Source organism: Hyaena hyaena, unplaced genomic scaffold, assembly GCF_003009895.1.
Source record: "Hyaena hyaena isolate Hyena2069 unplaced genomic scaffold, ASM300989v1 scaffold_25, whole genome shotgun sequence".
NCBI classification, from domain to species: Eukaryota; Metazoa; Chordata; class Mammalia; order Carnivora; family Hyaenidae; genus Hyaena; species Hyaena hyaena.
In genome coordinates, this window is record NW_024080657.1 from 869,608 (window position 1) to 889,238 (window position 19,631).

General features: G+C 44.1%; 1 protein-coding gene across 2 annotated transcripts; it reads left to right on the forward strand.

Annotated features, from left to right (window-relative positions):
* The first annotated feature begins 10,822 nt into the window (after positions 1–10,822).
* LOC120228603 (respirasome Complex Assembly Factor 1) lies at positions 10,823–19,452 on the forward strand. 2 transcript variants are annotated; one of them, XM_039227136.1, is made up of 4 exons: positions 10,825–11,196; positions 12,765–12,868; positions 17,714–17,843; positions 19,067–19,191. In XM_039227136.1, exons 1-4 carry the CDS (start codon positions 11,083–11,085, stop codon positions 19,106–19,108), a joined length of 390 nt encoding a protein of 129 aa, XP_039083067.1. In that variant the 5' UTR covers positions 10,825–11,082; the 3' UTR covers positions 19,109–19,191. The 2 variants fall into 2 exon arrangements, with proteins under 2 accessions (XP_039083066.1, XP_039083067.1); XM_039227135.1 differs by lacking the exon at positions 17,714–17,843 and having other exon boundaries at positions 10,823–11,196; positions 19,067–19,452.
* Positions 19,453–19,631: the final 179 nt, after the last annotated feature.

Here is a 19,631-nt window from a genome sequence, read left to right on the forward strand (position 1 = left end):
TATATTTTGGGGAATGGGGGAAGTAAGCTAGAACCGAGGCAGTGGGTTTTTGGGGTTGTTTTTTTTTTCCTCTTTAACGTTTTTACCTTCTTTATCCTTGAAAGCTTCGCCCTGCAGCCTGAATTTTGAATGCCTTTAAGAACTTGGATTAGTGGGACCAGAATGTCAAAAGCTCCCAGTAGCTCCTACTTGGAGAGAAGTGAGCCATCTACTGGTCAGGAAGCCCTGTAGCTGACTCAAATGGGCAGCTTTTCCCACGATGCTGGCAAGAAACTATTCCTGGAAGAAGCAGGGAATGGTGCCCTCAGCTGCTGAGGAACTGCCTTTTAAGGAGGCTGGGGCTGGAAATTGCTTGTGAAGCCTGTTCACTGTGTCTTTGTGTTGCACCTTTCTTTAAATTGGAGTTGCAGAGGCCTCTGCCCCGAACTTCACAGTGAAACAAATCATACTTGGTCTTATTCTTCTCCCTCCTCCCTATTTTTTATTTTGCTGTCTCATTGCTGACAAGCATTCAACAGCAATATGCCCCATTTTTTTATATATCCTAAGAAACACTAATCCTAGGTTATTATTAGCCAAAATATTTTTGTTCCGAATAACATTGTTACTGGGCCAAAAGACTGGTCAGGAGCCCCCAGCCTGTAGTTTCCTGAAGTTGCCAAGTCAGACACAAGGGGGAGATTCCTGGGGAGTGACTGACTTGGGTGGACCTGGCCAGAAGAAAGGCAACAACATGTGTTCTGTCCTTTCTGGGATTATCCCTGAACTTTTCAGGGAGGCTACCCAACTTCTCAGTGGCTTGGCCTACCCATTGCTCTGGGAATGGGGATTGGTTATTTAAGGAGACAGAACTTTGCTCTCTGTGAGTGGGCAAGTTTCCTAAGCTCTCTCTTTTGTCACCCCACCCCCTCCTTGCATGTCCCAGGGGGATCAGGGATCCTCACCCTCCTGAGGCCCAGCTGGAGAAAAAAGAACATAGCAGCTTCAAGATAGTTGAAGCTGCTGTTTGCCCAGCCTCTTCCACCCCACCCATGTCTGTGAGCCCAGGTCTGGTGTGACTATTGGAAGATGCTTGTGGCAAGGGACCCTGGAAGTGTGTTGGGCTGGGGTGGTGCACTGAGCAGTAGAGGTGGTGAGGGGTGAGGGAGCCATGCTGCTGAATTCTGGTTGGCATTCCCCCCTTGTGCAAGATGGGGAGGCTGGGGGTGGGGCAGCCTCAGCTTGGTTCAGTTGTGAGATAAATCTGGAGGAGAAGCACAGTTATCCCGTTGAATTATTTGAGCAAAAAACTACTGTAAATAACTTTGGTTTTTGTCTTTTGTCAAATAAAGTTTGTTTTTGGTTTTTGTTTTGTTTTTTAAAGCAGAAACAGATTGACCCACCATGACCCTGGGCCCAACCTGGAGATGGGGGAATTGCTGAGTCCTTACTGGGCCTTATGGCTTTTCCTTCCCTCTAGTAACTGCCTAAAAGTGTTGTATGCCCTACATCTTATTTCCTTGGCTTCAGTCCTGGTCCATATCCCATTCACTACAGTGTGCAGGGGGCATATGCATCCCAGGCTGAACCGTCTTCCTGGAATAAATAGGCTTTGGGGTTGGTAAGTGGTGAGGGAACTTAGGGAGCCAGCAACTTTATCCTCCCTCTCAACCAGTGAGGAAAGCCCAGGAGTGCAGTATGATGCCAGCACAGAAAGAAGCAGAGATGAAATGGATGCTGTAGTGCTGTCTGAAACTGGTACCACTTCTGGACTTCCTATTATGTAAGCTACTAAATTCCCCTTTTTTGCTTAAGCTAGCTGTAGGTTTCATTTATTTCATAATGAAATGACTGTACACTTAATTGCAGCCCAAATGGTGCTAAATCAAGGACTGCAACCATAAACGATCGTTGTGCCTGGTCCTAAATGGTGTTCACAGTGTTCATTACCACTTTAATTTTTGTATACACACAAAAGAAGTGAGGTGCCCTTTGCAGAGGTAAAGAAACCGGGGGTTGGTTAAGTTACATGCCTGAACTGTATTTATACAGCCAGTATTAAATGGCGCTAGGATCTGAATTCAAGTCTGTCTTGCTTGAATGTAACCCTGGCATCTGCCTGGACTTTATTTGAACTAGTGATAGGCAGTTCACTGCCTATGGCTTTCAACTAACATGGTTTGGGCTAAGCACTAGAAATGTCGTCTACGGAACCAAATCAGCTTCTTCCTGATTCCAGTAGACCTAGATGGAGGATGCTGAATCTCCCACACATCACTCTCCTTTTGAAATTTGGAGATGATGCCTCCCCATTCATGATCCCCATATTAAAGAGCCCCAGCTCAAGAGTTTATCCATTCATCCAAAATCCTGGTTTTCCACTTCTTCTGCCGGTGTCCCTCAAACTGGACACTTGGCCCTAGGGGTTGGCAGAATAGGAACATGCTGGAGTACTCTTCAAAATAAATATTTTCATCTGGAAAATGAATATGAATATTCCCCTAAAAGGGGGAGTGGATAGTTTGGCTGCCTTAGGAGAGATGGCTTCTTACAAATACTTTTCGTTTTCAAAGAACTGAAACCAAAAGCGCATTGTACTTCAAGCTTCAAATTGATGAACCCTGGAGTAAGCAAGCACTAGAGAAAGCTGACAGGAACAATATGGCTAGGACCCTTCTCTGAAGCTAGATGTGTTATCTAAAGACATCTACCTTTCCTGTAATAGTCCCACTTAGGGAACAGCTTTAAATGCATTTTTGAGGTGGTGGGTGCACCTTGGTGGCTCGGTTGAGCATCCAACTCTTGACTGTGGCTCAGGTCATGATCTCATGATTCCTAAATTCAAGCCCTGTGTCAGGCTCTGCACTAGAGAATCATTTAGGATTTTCTCTTGCCCTCTCTCTGCCTCTCCAGCTCATGTGCACAGGCGCATAATCTCTCTCTCAAATAAACTCAAAAACTAGATAAATAAGTGCATTTCGGGGGGTACCTGGCTGGCTCAGTCAGTGGAGAATGTGACTTGATCTTGGAGTCATGAGTTCTAGCCCTATGTTGGTAAGATTACTAAAAATAATAATAAAAAATTAAAAGTACACTCTAGAAACTGCTAATGGGAAAACCCCAGAGGGGAGGGGCTTAGCCTACCTTGGTGTGCTGTAACCTCACTATGTTAGCCACTGGAGCTATAGAGAATAAGGTCTGGAACTCAGCAGGAATGCAGAAATAATCATCATCACTTCTCTCACTGTTAACTGGTTTCCAAGGTACGTCTCTATAATCTAAACCTGCATTCAAATTCTGGCTCTGTCACCTAACTAGGTGTCATGATCATAGGCCTCAGTTTACCACTCACAGACTTCAGTTTCCGCCATCATAAAATGGGCATAGTAATAACCTCTTAGGAGGATGAACTAGGATAATCCATATTTGGGGAGGGAGTTAAATATTTATTTTTTTTCAATGTTTATCTTTGAGAGACAAAGCATGAGTGGGGGAGGGGCAGAGAGAGAGGGAGACAATCCGAAGCAGGCTCCAGGCCAGCTATCAGCACAGAGCCTGATGCAGGGCTCAAACTCATGAACCATGAGATCACAGACCTAAGCTGAAGTCAGACGCTTAACTGACTGAGCCACCCAGACACCCCAAGATTTTATTTTTTCAAGTAATCCCTACACCCAAAGTGGAGCTCAAACTCAACCCTGAGATCAAGAGTGGCATATTCCACCTACTGAGCCAGTCAGGCACCCCCCCCAAGAGAATCCATGTTTTTGTTATTTGTATATTGTTATTATTTGGCCTTTCAGCACAGGGCTGAGAGTGAAACAGAAGTATGAAAATAACTTGACTCGTACCACCCACCTTTTTTAAGTGGCAGAACTGGGGGTGCTTGGGTGGCTCAGTTGATTAAGCATTCGACTCTTGTTTTCAGCTCAGGTCTTGATTTCAGGGTGGTGAGTTCAAGCCTCACGCTGGGCTCTATGCTAGACATGAATACTACTTAAAAAAAAAAAAAGTGGCAGAACTGGAACAAAGTATCCAGAGAAGTAATTCTCAAGCCTTAGTATGTATGAAGATCATCACAGCCATTCTGTCAGAAAAGCTTACAAAAATGCAAATTCCCAGACCTCACCCCCAGAGAGTCTAGGAATCTGTACTCTTCACTTATGCCACAGGAGAGTCTCATGCTATTGCTCCAGAAACCTGATCGTTTATCATCAGGACACTGACTTATTCCAAGGAAGCTGCTAGGTTCCTTATCTTTCAAAGTTATGTGAGAAAAAGGGTACCATCAAGTAGTTCCCCCACCCCAACGATTTTACTTCCCCTCAGCTCCCAGGAGTCCATGGTGGCCTGAAAGTCAAGTGTGGCCATCCTGAGATTATCATTTTAAATACATAAAGAATCCACATTTACTGTAGAACAAGATTTTTTAATATTTGTTTATTTGAGAGAGAACACATGTGCAAGCAGAGGGAGGGGCAGAGAGGGAGGAAGAGAGAGAATCCCAAGCAGGCTCTGTGCTGTCAATGCAGGGAACAATGTGGGGCTCAAAATCACCAACTGTGAGATCAGGACCTGAGCCAATCTCAAGAATCATTTAACCAACTGAGCCACCTAGGCGCCCCTACTACAGAAAAATTTTAAATGTAAAAGAGAAGAGTTCAGTATAGTGGTTAAGAACCCAGCCAATTTTTGGAGGAAAACATGTAAAACATTTAGCAATATTTGGCACCTACTAAGAATCCAGTAAGTACTAGTAAAGCATTTATTGTAGGCAAAAAGAGGATGTGGATATAAACTCAGACCTCTACTTCACAACAGATGCTCTTTCCATGGCTTGTAGTTTTTTTCTTGCAGGACTCTTCTGATTTCTGTGACTCCATCTATGTCTATCTAGGACTCTCAGTCTTACCCCTCAGAGCATACCTTCCTTTCCAAACCCTACTACAAGCAGCTGGTAGTGGTATAGAGGCATTCAGCTGAGGACATATTCATTCTCAAGGCTGAGATCATGTGTTTAACTGGTGCTTAAAAAGGCAACCTCACAAAGGCAAGATCTGTCCTATTTCCAAATCTCTCCCACTTCCAAATCTGACTCTTCATCAAGTTCTTTTCCATCTTAGACCACCCAGGATGTTTATTTTAACCAGATGGATGCACTGGGATTCAGCCAGACTCCCTACTTCTGAAGATAAGGAAAGCCTTGGGTGAAAGCACAAAGGGATCAAGTCTTAGTCACATAAATACCCTCTAGGTAAGGGCTCTCCAATCTAGCTCTTACCATGGTTTTGTGGGCTCTTAGAAAGCTAAGAGGTTTCAGATGCCTACTGAACCTCTAACTTGCTGTGTGACACTGGGCTGGACTGGATCTGAGGACCCTTCCAAGTATAACTTTCTGGGACACCCCCACCACCATGTAATCAATCACAAACTTAATGAATCTCGGGGTTCAGATCTGAAGAGGTTCACAATATAATACAATAGGACATAAAAAGAATTAACTCTTTTCTTGCAAAAAAAATAAAGTTAATGCCTTGTAGATGATATGATCATATATAGAGAAAACCATAGACTCAAAAAAAATGGATTCAGCAAAGTTGCAGGATACAAAATCAGCACACAAAACTCAGTTGTGTTTCTATACACAAACAATCTAAAAGGGAAATTAAAAAAACAATTTATAATAGCACCAAAAAGAATAAAGTAGTTAAGAATTAACCAAGAAAGCGAGACTTATGCACTCAAAACTATAAAACATTGCTGAATGAAATTAAGGAAGATCCCAAGATCAAAAGTCACATGCTCTACCACTGCACCAGCCAGGTGCCTCCAAAATTAAAAACTTGTGTGTATCAGTGGACTCTACTATCAACAAAGTAAAAAGGTAACCCACGAAATAGGAGAAAAAATAGGAGAAAATCCCAAATTACATAAGGGATAAGGGATTAATATCTAGAACTCATACAACTCAACAACAGAAAACATAAATGACTAGACTCAAAAACTGGACAAGGGTCTAGAATAGACATTTCTATAAAGATACACAAATGATCAATGGGCACATGAAAAGATGCTTTACATCACTAATCATTAGGGAGACGCAAATAAAAATCACAATGAGATACCACTTCACATCCATTAGGTTGGCTATTATTTAAAAAACAAAAACAGAAAACAAGTATGGACAGGAATGTGGAGAAACTAGAACTCTTGTGTACTGTAGGTAGATATGCAAAATGGTGCAGCCACCCAGGCACCCCAGGAAACCTCATTTAAAATGGAGTTGGGGGAGGGGGGCTCTCGGCTGACTCAATGGGTGGAGTATGCAACTCCTGATCTCAGGGCTGTGAGTTCCAGTTCCACATTAGGTGTACAGATTACTTAATAAATAAATAAATAAATAAATAAATAAATAAATAAATAAATAAAATGGAATTGGGAGGCCTGCAGGAGGAGCTCTCACACCTCATCGGTCCTCATCAACTACAAACCCCATCAGAGACACACCTTGCCTTCTCAACAGGAGGAAAAAAGATTTTCTCCTCGCCCAGCAACGGCACAGTCAATGAGAGACTGCGACAACTTAACAGCCAATGAAAACCCACTACTTCAAACTCCTAGCTTACTCCACCAGACATTTTGTTTATAAAAGCCCTTCCCAACTTCCTTTCCTTTCCTCTATAAAAGCAAGTTTCTTTACTTTGTTTTCTGAACTTGCCTATGGTTTTGCTGTAGTCTGCATGTCCAAATTGTAATATCCTGCTATTCCTAAATAAACTCAGTTTTGCTGGTAAAATAAGTAACAGTTTTGTTTTTAAGGTTAGCAATATATACAGTGAACATCTAACTAACATTTAACATTTATTATTCAGCCTTAAAAGGAAAGAAATTTTGGAGTGTCTGGGTGCCTCAATGAGTTGAGCATCAGATTCTTGATTTTGGCTTAGGTCATGATCTCTCAGGTTCATGGGATCCCTCATTGAGCCCAGGTCCAGCTCTGTGTTGACATCAGGGAGCCTGCTTGGGATTCTCTCTCTCTCCCTCCCTCTGCCCCACCCCCACAATTAAATAAATAAGCTTTTTTAAAAAGAAAGAAAAAAGGAAATTCTGACACACGCTACAGCATGGATGAATCCTGAAGACAGTATGCTAACTGAAATAAGCCAATCAGAAAAGGATACTGTGTGACTCTACTCTTACAGAATTAGAGACAGAAAGTAGAGTAGTCATTGGGGACCAAGGTAAAGAGAGAATGAGGAGTTAACAGTTTCCTGGGTACAAAACTTTCAGTTTTGCAAGATGAAAGGGTTCTGAAAATGGATGGTGGTGACAGCTGCACAATAAAGTAAATGTACTTCACTGTGCCACCAAACTATACACTTAAAAATGGTAAATTTTGTTATGTACATTTTACAGTAAGTAAAAAAAAAAGTTTAAAAAAGAGTTAACAGGGTGCCTGAGGTGACTCCATTGGTTAAGAATCTGACTTTGGCTCAGCTCACGGTTTCATGATTCGTGAGTTCAAGCACCTCATTGGGCTGTCTTCTGTCAGCACAGAGCCCACTTTGGATCCTTTCGTCCCCATCTCTCTCTGTCTCCCTCCCTCCCCCTCTCAAAATAAATAAATATTTAAACAAAATAAAAATAGCAATAAAAAAAAGAATTAGTTGTTAGGGGTGCCTGGGTGCCTTAGTCAGTTGAGCATCAGACCGGCTCAGGTCATGGTCTCTGTGTGTGTATCTCTCTCTGTCCCTCCCCTGCTCATGTTCTTCTGTCTCTCAAAAATAAACAAACATTTTTTTAAAAAGTATGAACTGTTGTACTCCAATTTTCTCCATCTTCAGTACCCCACTATATCCCCTGAGTAACTTTAACAGTCTAAACTAGTCTCTCACTCTGATCCTGTCCTCCCAAGAGCAGCCAGAATGATCTTGCTAAGATACAAATCTGAAAAGTTTAGTTCCCCTGTTCAAATCCTTTTTGGGGCTTCCTCCATCCTTGGGATAAAAATAATTTCTTCATGGCCATCATCAAAAAGACAAGAGATAGCAAATACTGGTGTGGACGTGGAGAAAAGTGAACCCTTGGGCACTGCTAGTGGGAATTTAAATTGGGGCAGCCACTGTGGAAAACAGTATGAAGGATCCTCAAAAAATAAAAGCAGAACTACCATATGAATCCAGCAATTCCTCTTCTGGGAATATACAACACTAAGACATAAGGAAACACAAACACTAACTCAAAAAGATATCTGTGCCCTCATATTCATAGCAGCAATATTTACAATAGCTAAGGCACAGAACAATTTAAGTGTCCATCAACAAATGAATGGATAAAGAAGTTGTGGTGGTATATACATCATGGAATATTTCAGCCACAAAAAAACAAGTTAAGTCCAACTGTTTGTGACAACATGCATGGAATTGTATTATGCTAAGTGAAATAAGTCAGATGGAGAAATACACTTTATGATCTCACTTGCATGTGGAATCTTAAAACAAATTCATAGAAAAAGAGTTCAGACTTGTGGTTACCAGAGGCTGATGATGACGGGAGGGGAGAAATGGAGGAAGGTGGTTAAAAGATACAAGCTTCCAGTTGAGATAAATAAATAGTAGAGATATAATACTCAACATAATGACTATAGTTAACAATGCTGTACTGATATATAGGAAAATTAAGAATAAATCCTGGGGCACCTTGGTGGCTCAGTCGATTAAGCGTCTGACTCTTGGTTTGGGCTGAAGTCACCATCTCACAGTGGTGAAATTAAGCCATGCCCATCAAAGAGCCTGCTTGGGATTCTCTGTCCCTCTTCCTCTGCCCCTTCCCTGCTCCTGCTCTCCTTCTCTCAAAAAAAAAAAAAAAAAAAAGTAAATAAAAATAGAGAAGAATAAATCCTAAGAGTTCTCATCACAAAGAAAAAATTGTATAACTTTTTTCTTCTTTCTTTTCATTGTATCTATATGAGGAGATGGAGGTTAGCTGAAATCTATTTAATGGTCATTTTGCAATATATGTAAATCAAATCATCATGTTATAGGCCTTAAACTTATACAGTGATGTATGTCAGTTATTTTTCAATAAAACTAGAAAAAACAAAAACAAATTCTTCAACATACCCCTTCCACTCTTTTCCCAACTTGTGGCTTTATTCTCTACCATTAACTGACATGGTTTCATCTCCGGGAATGCTCTCTTCCTCTCGCTCTTCCCCTTAACTCCCACTCTTCCTTCAGAGCTCAGTCTTTCCCAACCTCTATATCAAGCTTCCCATTATAAACCTTTACCACCAAGCCCAGCGGACTGAAAACTTACCCAACTTGGACTGTGGGCTAGGTATTCTTCCAACATTCTGACAGAATGATCAGTTTGTCTCCACTACATGCCCCCAGGGAATCTGTAAAAGATATTTTTTTTAATGTTTTATTTATTTCTGAGAGAGAGAGCGAGAGCATGAACAGGGGAGGGTCAGAGAGAGAGGGAGACACAGAATCAGAAGCAGGCTCCAGGCTCTGAGATGTCAGCACAGAGCCCGAAGCAGGGCTCGACCCACGAATCGTGAGATCATGACCTGAGCTGAAGTCGGATGCTTAACTGACTGCGCCACCCAGGCGCACCTGTAAAAGAGATTTTATACCAATGGTACGCTTCCAGTGAGCTGGTTAGGCTTTGCCATAGTTTTGCATATGGGAAGGAAAATGGTTCAGAAAAAAGGCAGGGCTGAAAAGAACCAATCCATGTGAAAGAGGACTAAAGGTGTGCATCCATGTCAGGTGTATGGCCCACCAGGTCCAGAGTGATGTCTGCTGCTGTGTCTATCACCTTTGGGGTCCAGCCTCACTCAACCTATTGAAAGAGGATCTTGAAATTGAGTTGTGGTTGAAAACCACAATTCTGAAGAAGATCCCTAAGAGATTCTGTTTCTCACCTAAAGTGGAGAACTACACATCAATGTTGGTATGCAAAGGATGTTCTGGCCTCATTGATACCAAAAACTTAAGGTTAAGAATACAAATTTTGAAGTCAGACAGGTCTGGTACCAGTTGAGTGATTCTGGGCAAGTTAATTTGCCTCTATTAACCCACCACACAGAAGTGATGTGTCTTGGTCTCAACTTATTACAAAGCACAATAAACATGGTACCACCTGGAGGGCTTATTAAAATGCTGATTATGGGCCCCACTCCCACAGCTTCTGAGTCCACAGTTCTGGGATGGGGTCTGTGAATCTGCATCTCTAATCAAGTTCCTAGGTGATGTGGCTGCTGGTGGTCCAGACACACACTTTGTAAACCACTGACCTAGCACACGGTGTGGACACAATACTCAGAATACTGAATACTCAGATGAATACTCAGATAGTCTCATAGATAATAAGAACTTACTAGACTCCCACCAAGCCGCTCCCCGCCCCAGGAGTCCTCAGTGGGTTCCAACTTGCCACTTAGCCTTAGAAAATCCCTCTCAGGGCTCACAGCTGCCAAAAGAGGGTGCTGGGCCACGATGAGACACTATATTAATACAGAAAAGCTTACATTCTGGGCAGCCTGTTTGGGACCCAAAGGGATGCCTCTAGAAAAACAGGGCCACGTTCTGTCCCGCTTCACTAGGGAAGGGCTGGGCGACGCCCCGAGTCTAACCTCGCCTCTCTGCTCAAACGCCGTCCCTCAGCCTCCACAGCGCCTCCTCGCGCTCGCGTCACCATCCCCACCTAGATTGTCCCTTCCCTCTCACCCTACCGTGCGCCTAGCGGAAGCCGGCCGTCACTTCCGTCTCGCGTAGAGCGCTTGCGCCGAGGCGACGCCTGCTCTTTTTCGTCAGACGGCTGCGCCGCCGCCGATTGGATACGTGTGTTCGTCGGCGGGTGGACTGGCGGCGCTGCGTTGCTTCTCCCCCACCGCGGCGCCAGGTCTCGGCTGAGCGAGCGAGGAGAGCCGGCGTCCTGGGCAAGTGAAGACGGCAGCAGCGCGCCACCGAACCCGATCGCTGATTCTGTCGCTGCCACTGCCGCCCTGCGCGCCGTGACCCGCGATTCCAGACCCCGACTCCTTTTGGCCTGGCCCGCGCGCCCCAGGCCCGGCCCGGGCGGCGCGACGGGAGGATGAGCGGCGGGCGGCGAAAGGAGGAACCGCCTCAGCCGCAGCTGGCCAACGGGGCCCTCAAAGTCTCTGTTTGGAGCAAGGTGCTGCGGAGCGACGCGGCCTGGGATGACAAGGTGCGGTGGGCCCTGGCGAGGGCGTAGGTTCGAGGAGCCGGCTGGCACTTGGGGCCGAATGGACAGGCCCGAACCTGCTCAGGTCCCCGGTCTGGCGCGGCAGAGTGTGTGGGGTGTTGCGGAGGGGGGAACGGGTGGCCCAAAGGTGTCGGGCGAACTTGGCGGCCCAGGGCCTGACAGCCGGGCTCGGGGCTCTCCGCGGAGTGGTTTAAGGGTGAAGCCACCTAAGTCACGCGGGAAGCAGCGACTAGAGGGCAGAGGAGTTGCCACCCGCGGGCCGGGCGTGTGCCTGAATGGCGAGAGTGAGCTGAATTCAGTCTCCGCCTTTTACTACCGGTAGGATCTTTAGTCAGTGACTTGTCTTCTCCGAATTAACTACTTAATGTGGTCGTTAGCACGAGCAGTAACGGTAGCAGCCCTCCACTGCATACTTTCTGCCGGGTGCTCTCCGTGCATTATCTCACTCAAGGCTCAACAGCTCTGAAGCGGGTACCGTGGGGCATCAAAGCGTTTAGCATGTAATGAGGCTCACGGCCATTGCTTTTCTGTTGAACGAGAAAACCCGAATGCCTTCGTAATTGTGAGAGAGGAGACTGAGACCACCTCTTAGAGGTGAGTGTGTGTGTGTGTGTGTGTGTGAGAGAGAGAGAGAGAGAGAGAGAAGCTGCCCCATGTGTGTGAGGAATGGTTGGGGCTTCAGGATGTTTTCACTGGTCACACGCTTTCAGAAGATCTGAGTGTAGGCACTCCCCAACTCTGCTTCTTGATCGGGAAGGGACCGTCAGAAACAGCTTGATTTCAGTTGGCCTGAAAACAATGTTGTGTTTGCAGTCTTACCCTTATTTTTCTGGACTGATGAAGCGGGTTTTCCTTCCTGGAGTTTCTGTTTTCCTGGAGTTCCTGTAAGGGGGGATGGGAGGCACTTCCTGAAGGTGCCCTTGTCCTGCCCCCAGCCCTGCCCAGCTCTTGTAAAACGTTTCTGATCTGCTGTGTCATTTCTTTCTTTCCTTGTACAAAGACTGTGGTTTCTGCAATCTGGGGCAGGTCAGAAACCTGAGTCTTCCACAGCCTTGTATGAAAATGAGATCTGCTGGCACCTGCCTTCAGCACTTTGTTTCTAACCCTTTTTTGTGAGTTACTCAGAATTCAGTGTGCAGGAAGATGGTGCTGAGTCGATTAACAGCAGTTCTGCCTGTGGATAGTCTGTCTAGGTCTCTCCTCCGAGGGTCAGATAAGAGTTTTCTGTGGCCAGTGGCACAGTTACCACAGCCATTTCATCACAAGCCGTTTCATTTTTTTCTAAGGTTCTAAAAAAAAGTAATTTTTCTAAATTTTTTTTTACCACACAGGCCCTGGAAGTCATCACTTAAGATAACTAAATGTATTTTTTTTTTAAACCATGTTTTAGTATAAGAAGAGGTGAAGATCAGAAAACTACATACCATTGCTCTTGGAGAAATTTCTCTGGAAGATGTGTTTAGCAGCTTGCTTTATTTCTCGCCTCTTACAGAAGGCTCTCATGTGGCACCCACTGAGAACACATAATACATGCATTCTGTTTTCTACAGGATGAATTTTTAGATGTGATCTACTGGTTCCGACAGATCATCGCTGTGGTCCTAGGTGTGATTTGGGGAGTGTTACCTTTGCGAGGTTTCTTGGGAATAGCAGGGTAAGTCTTGGGGATCTTGCATTTTCATTGTAACTTTTTTTCTTGTTTGTTTATTTTGAGAGAGAGAGAAAATGCAAGTTGGAAAGAGCATAGAGGGGTGCTGTGGGCGCAGAGCCTGACATGGGGCTTGAACCCACGAACCATGAGATAATGACCTGACCCGAAATCAAGAGTCAGATGCATGACTGACTGAGCCACCCAGGCGCCCCTTCATGACATCGTTTCTTTTCAAATAGAGATTTGTTTCTTTTTTAGTGAAAAGGCCATTGCTGCTTTGGAAGCGTGTTTTTGTTTTTTAATGACAGTATGTGTGAGGTGACAAAACAAAAAATTGGCCCCATGATGTCACTCTTAGGTCTACTGCAGCACTCCTCAGTTCAGTAGGCCTGGGAGCATCTTAACTTAGATGTGTTACCTTTCTGAAGGCTTGACCAGTCCATTTATTCATGGGTTCAAAGTGATCACACACAAGAGGCTACTGCATTGCCTGCTGGTGGCAGGCGTCTAGTTCTGGCATGACCTTTGTACCTATGGAAATTTGGAAGGTAGAGGAACTTATGTACTTGATGACCACTCCCTTGTTCCTGACACTGTGCTGGGTGTCCTGGATCTTGGCTTTGGCAGAAGTTATTTCAGATCCTTTTTAAGTTTTGTTTTGTTTTGTTTTTTTTTAATAATGTTTTATTTGAGCTGGGGGGAGGGAGGGGGAACAGGAGCAGGAGAGGGACAGAGAGATGGAGACAGAATCTGAAGCAGGCTCTGAGCCGCCAGCTGTCAGCACAGAACCCGACACAGGGCTTGAACTCAGAAGCAGCAAGATCATTACTTGAGCCAAGGTTGGACGCTTAACCACCTGAGCCGCCCAGGTGCCCCTCGGATCCTTACTTTTCAAAGGTAGTAAAAAAGGAGGAGGTTGGGCCCTCCACCTTTTACTGTGGTCCCGTGGCAGCACAGTTGACACTGCCCATGGTCTTGGCTCAGCTTGTTAACAAGCCACTGAAAGTGATGAGTACACATGACTACCAGCTTAAATTAAAAGGATTTTTGGAATTGTGGGTAAGCTACAGTAGGAAATGGATGGGCAGGCCTGTGAGCTTTTCTTTTTTCACACAGGAGGTAGAAACTGTGATCCTTACCCATGGAAAATCGCACTGGTTGTTTTAGAGGTGATCACATCTCTTATTGCCTCATCCTAGGTGAAAAGGAGGAGATAGATCTCAAACTCATTGAGTTCCTTGTTTTTTCAGAACGACCCAAAAGGAATGTACGTTCTCTTTCTCCTCTTCTAAGAAGGTTTTTAATTCATGATACTGAGCAAAGCATTTGTCCAACGAAAGGAGTGAGAGTTTATGTTATGCTTTGCCTAACTTTGCTGAAGTGGACACATGATAAGTACTGAGTGAGGGTGAGGAGACACAGGACCTGGGGTTGATAGAGATCTTCCCAGATGAGAAGAGGTGTATAGTACATGTTGGTCATCCCGTTGGAGCTTTCTGTGAAAGAAAAGGCAGTGAAGATGAAAGGCCAGAGAAGGGGAAGGCAATGTAAAGGCAAGAGGAAGTCTCTCATCTTCCCAAGGCCACTTTTCTAGGAGATGGTAACAGTGGTTCAGACTCCTTGCCCCTATCTAGTTTTGCAGGATTCCTAAGAGATTTCTCTGAAGTTACCCAATTTGGGAGTATAACAAAGACCAGAGTTAGTTTGGTATCCTTTTCACTGTGGCAGATGAGTTAAGCTGCTCAGAAGTCTCTTTTTTCTTTTAACTGTAGAAAGTTCTGTATTCAAGTTCCAGCTCTACTACTTTCAAGCTACATAATTTTGGGCTTACCTCTCAGACTCCATTCTCTTCATCCTGAAGAGAGGGCAATAAAAGTCTCTTCGTCATAAGAATGATGTGTAAACTAAATGAGATAATGCAAGTAAATTCCTAAATGTACTGCTTAGTACATCATATGTACTCCATAAATGGTTCACTGCAATCTTATGATTAGCTTTACAAAGAGTGCTAAAAATGGCTATTGAATAAACAGGAACGGAGGTGTTTGGGAGTGAATTCACCTTGGAGTGGCTCACCCATAGTGCCGCTTTCTCAGCTCTGCCTGTTTCCTGGGGTTTGGTCCCATGCTGTCCTGCCAGAGCTAGTTTCTGTCACTCTAAATGAATCCCTCCCCCCCTCCCCCCCCCCCCATGGTTGGCACCTTTTTCCTTGCTCTTGGAAAGGGCCCAAGGACATTGATTTTTCTACACACATTCCCTCTCCTCCATCTGTCTGACCCGGTTGCCAGGGCTTAGGGCGGGACTGCTCTAGTGCTCCATTCTGGTGACCCTCTCCTCCTCACTTCCAGCCTTAACTGCCCTCTGTCTGGACCCCACCTTGGCTTCTCTCCATTTCTGGGGTAGCCACCAGTTAGGGCACATTAAGGTAATCATTTCCTCTGTTCTCGTTGTAATTTGCCTGAGAACTGAGTGAACATTCTGCTGTCTGCTGAGGTTTTGCATCATCTGAGAGGAGCACTATCTATCCCTTCCTGACTTTCTGTCTCTTATAGAGCCTGGCATCATGATTAATACGTGCTCAGTGAATGCTTGTTAAATTTTTTTAAAAACTGAAATTAATTCCCACCAATCCTTGAAAGCAGGGTCATATGTTACAACTGTTGTTGTCCAGTCTCCCAGCCCTCAAGTCAAGAGTATTTCTTAGAGATTCATTCTTTCGTTAAAATTCTGATGAGAATTTTTAGGATAGAGTTTTATTTATTTTTAATGTTTATTCATTTTTGAGAGACAGAGCATGAGGGGGGGAGGGACAAAGAGAGAGGGGGACACAGAATCTGAAGCAGGCTCTAGGCTGTAAGCTGTCCACACAGAGCCTGATGCAGGGCTCAAACTCACAGACTGATTATCATGACCTGAGCCGAAGGTGGACACTCAACCGACTGAGCCACCCAGGCGCCCCTAGGATAGAGCTTTAAAAATGCATTGGAATGTCATCTTTTTAATGTTTTCCCTCCACCCCCAATCCAGCAGATTCATTTCTTTGTCTACACATCTACAGTGTAGTTCCATCCCTCGTTTACAATATAGGATTTATGCCCATCCTTGGAGCTCAGTTTGAGCCCCTCCAGTCCTTTCCTGACCCCTACCCCTTGACTACCAGACATTTAAATGCCTTTGTTTCTGTGACTTCACTTGTAACTTAGTGTGTGACTCTTGGAAGACAGGGCCCAAGCTAGTGCTTTCCTGTTATCCCTATCTCCTCTTCTATTTCCCTGTCTCATCTCACTAAGCAACCACTTTTACAGCCGGAGACTCTCAGTGAGTCTAGTCATTCTCCAGACCTAGTTTATTAAGCTGAGTCTCACAGTGACGTCTCTGAGTCCTATTAGTAATCTTTGTTGGAACCACTAACAGCCTGTCCAAAATGAAACTCCTGACAGAGGGAGGCAGGCAGCCAGATTGGCTGGGTCCCAAGATTTCTGACAGAAGACAAGGATGTGGCCACAACATGGCTAAGCCAAGGACTGTATTTTGTGTGAAATCCAAGAAAAACCTTCTGTTCTTCCTGACTCCCTGCTTCTGTTACTGGAGCCATTATATTATACTCCCAGACCTTTAGGCTTGCAGCCTTTGGGTCTCTTGCCTTCTCATTCAGCCATTTCCTAGTCCCTATCCTTAAATTTTTTTTGTGCTCAGGTCCTAAAACACGGTACGAGTCTAAACCACTTTCCCAGTTCCTGTTCCTCCCACTTAGGAGAAAGCCCGTACTATAACTACTCACAAACTAGACTTCTGGGGTACCTGGCTGGCTCAGCCAGTAGAGCATGAGACTCTTGATCTCAGGGTTGTGGTTTCAAGCCGGAGGTTGGGTATGAGATTACTTAAAAATAAAATGTTAAAAAAAACAAAACCAAAATAGACTTCTGATGTATGTGTACCTTACCTCAGCCCCGCCTTGTGCAAATAGCCTCAGGATCTGCCCCCTACCCCTTATATTGATTGACACTCCTCAGCATCATCTCACAGCTCTGCCTCACACTAGCTTATACTTCATCCATTAGGAGGGACCAGTGCTCCGCATTTTTCCCCTGCAGCCTTCAGGAGCAGTGTTCCTGGAGCACATTTTATAAAAATTACTTTTACATGATGTTTGTACCAAGAGATCAGTAGAGCAGGGTGATATGTTATACCTTACTGCATTCTAAATGCTTTATTAAATAATAAAATATGAAGGGTGCCTGGGTGGCTCAGTTGGTTAAATAATAAATATGGGGGTTAAAGATCTTCCTGGAAGTGCTCACAAACCTTTCATTTCAGTTCCATGCTTACTGCTGTTTTGGGCCCCTAAGTAGATAGTGAGCTGAGGGAGGGCAGGAACTGTCAATTTCACCTCTGCATCATTGTTTCCCACTGGGAATGTGGGAGCTGCTTTAGTATGCATACTTGCTCCACTAGGCCATGAAGCAGCAGCCAGTTTGTCCCATGGCCACCCCCACCCCAGCTGGAGCTAGCTACTTGGAGACCCATGTCAGGTACTAGTTGTATTTGGATTGGTTCAGCTACCATTCTCACTGTGAGAGGGCTTGGAAAACTTTTATGTACGTTTAAATTTTTTAAAGATTTTTTGCTGGGCAACTAAAAAAAAATTGCTTTCTTTACATCTCTAGCTCAACCACTAGGCAGCTCCATTAAGGGCCTAGGTGTTTTCATGTATTATTTCACTTGCCTCCGTGCTACAAATAGGTAACTGTGCAACAGTGACTGTCCTGGTAAGGCTGGACTGTGGCAGTAGGAAGGAATTTGTCTTTTGAGCTCACCGTTTGTGTTTGGTGCTTGTCCTCCCTCTAGATTCTGCCTGATCAATGCAGGAGTCCTGTACCTTTACTTCAGCAACTATCTACAGATAGATGAGGAAGAATATGGTGGCACATGGGAGCTCACGAAAGAAGGGTTTATGACATCTTTTGCCTTGTTCATGGTATGTGTAGCTGATAGATACAGAGCACATCCTGTTGTTTCTCAAGGGAAGTGCACTGATTTGATTATGCTGAGTGATTGATTGGGGCACCATTTTTCAGAAGGCTCCAGGGATTGGAGGACATGTCCTTTAGTGAGTCATGTTGTCCAAAAAGATGAAGTGTGGTATAATGTGTCTTGTGGTATGCACCCCCAGGGCCGATCATCAGTTTTTACATCTGATTCTCAACTCTGGTTGCATATTAGGAACTGGGAAACATTTAAAAATATACTTATGGCATTGTTCATAATAGCTGAAAAGTGCAAACAACCATCACCTGGTCAACGGATAAATAAAATCTTGTATGTTTATATAGTATTAGACCATAAAGAGGAATAAAATACTGGTAGGTGCTACAACTTTCATTAATTTTGAAAACATTAGGCTGAGTTTAAGAAGCCAGACATAAAACATGTTATGTGATTCCATTTATGTAAAATGTCCAGAATGGGCAAATCCACACAGATGAAAAGTAGATTAGTGGTTGTCAGTTGGGGAGGAAGGGGGTGCAGGGAAATGGGAAGTAACTGATAATGGAAACAGGTTTTCTTTTGAGAGTGATGAAAGGGTTCCAGAATCAGTTAGTGGTGACTTTTGCACAACTCTGAATATACTAAAAGTCTCTGTATTGTATACTTTATTTTTGTATTATATACTTTTAAAGGTGAACTTTATGAAATATGAATTATATCATAAAAGTTAATTTCTTAAATCATAGACTTTGGTCAAAATCAAAATCTCCGGGGGCGCCTGGGCATATATGTATAATAAAGGTCACAGGAGATTGCAATGAACAGCTAGTTTTAAGACCCTCTGTTTATTTGCTGTGAAGCTGACAGGGTATGATGGTGGTTTGTTTTTCACATTTGTTGCTGATCCTAACCCTAGCAGTATAGTCTGCTTTACCTGTATCATTTCCACATCTGTGACTCCACTTCTGGTGTTCCAGTTGCTATTTAGTTGAGAGAGAAGCTTATCCACGGTCCCTTTGGGAGCACTGGTGGGTTGTCTGGGGCTCTGTTAGAGACAGCTTGATTTCAGTGAGATTATTTGGGTTTTCAGGCATATTGCATTGGATAGCCCCTGGGAAGCCTGCCATGCACGACACATTCTTTGCCATTTGGTTGTAGAATAGCGGTCCATATGGACCCAGGTGACTTAAACATTGCTTTTCTCCTCTGTAGGTCATTTGGATCATTTTTTACACTGCCATCCACTATGACTGATGGTGTACAGACCCCACCCACTCTCTGTCCGGTCCAAAGGACCCTCCTAGTTACAGCACAGAAACATGATTGTAGGGGCACCCCAGCCATGTGGAACCTGAAAGACCCATGTTTCCTGGACCGAGAATCAGCGTGTTGGACATCAGTGTTTTCTGCAAGGGTTGTGATCTGAAACTTTTTAAGGAACCATCCACCTTTTGGGGAAGCATTTCTGAATTGTCCATCACCAACCATTTCTTCTTGGATATCATCATGAAACACCTGTTTGCTGATTGGAGCTGTTGTTCAATTTGATTCACCTCTGGATCCGGATGAAACATTAAATTGTCTTCCTCACGTCTCCATCACGTGTACAGTTTTTAAACTATCAGTGGCATTTCAAGTCTTCTGAAAACAGTGTGGCAGTATGTGCGTGGTCCATAGCACAGTACAAGCACCATCTAATAATTTCCAGTGTAGAATGTTTTCAGATACTTGAATAAATCAAATCTTTAATTGAGAATCTGTTGATGATACCTGTTAA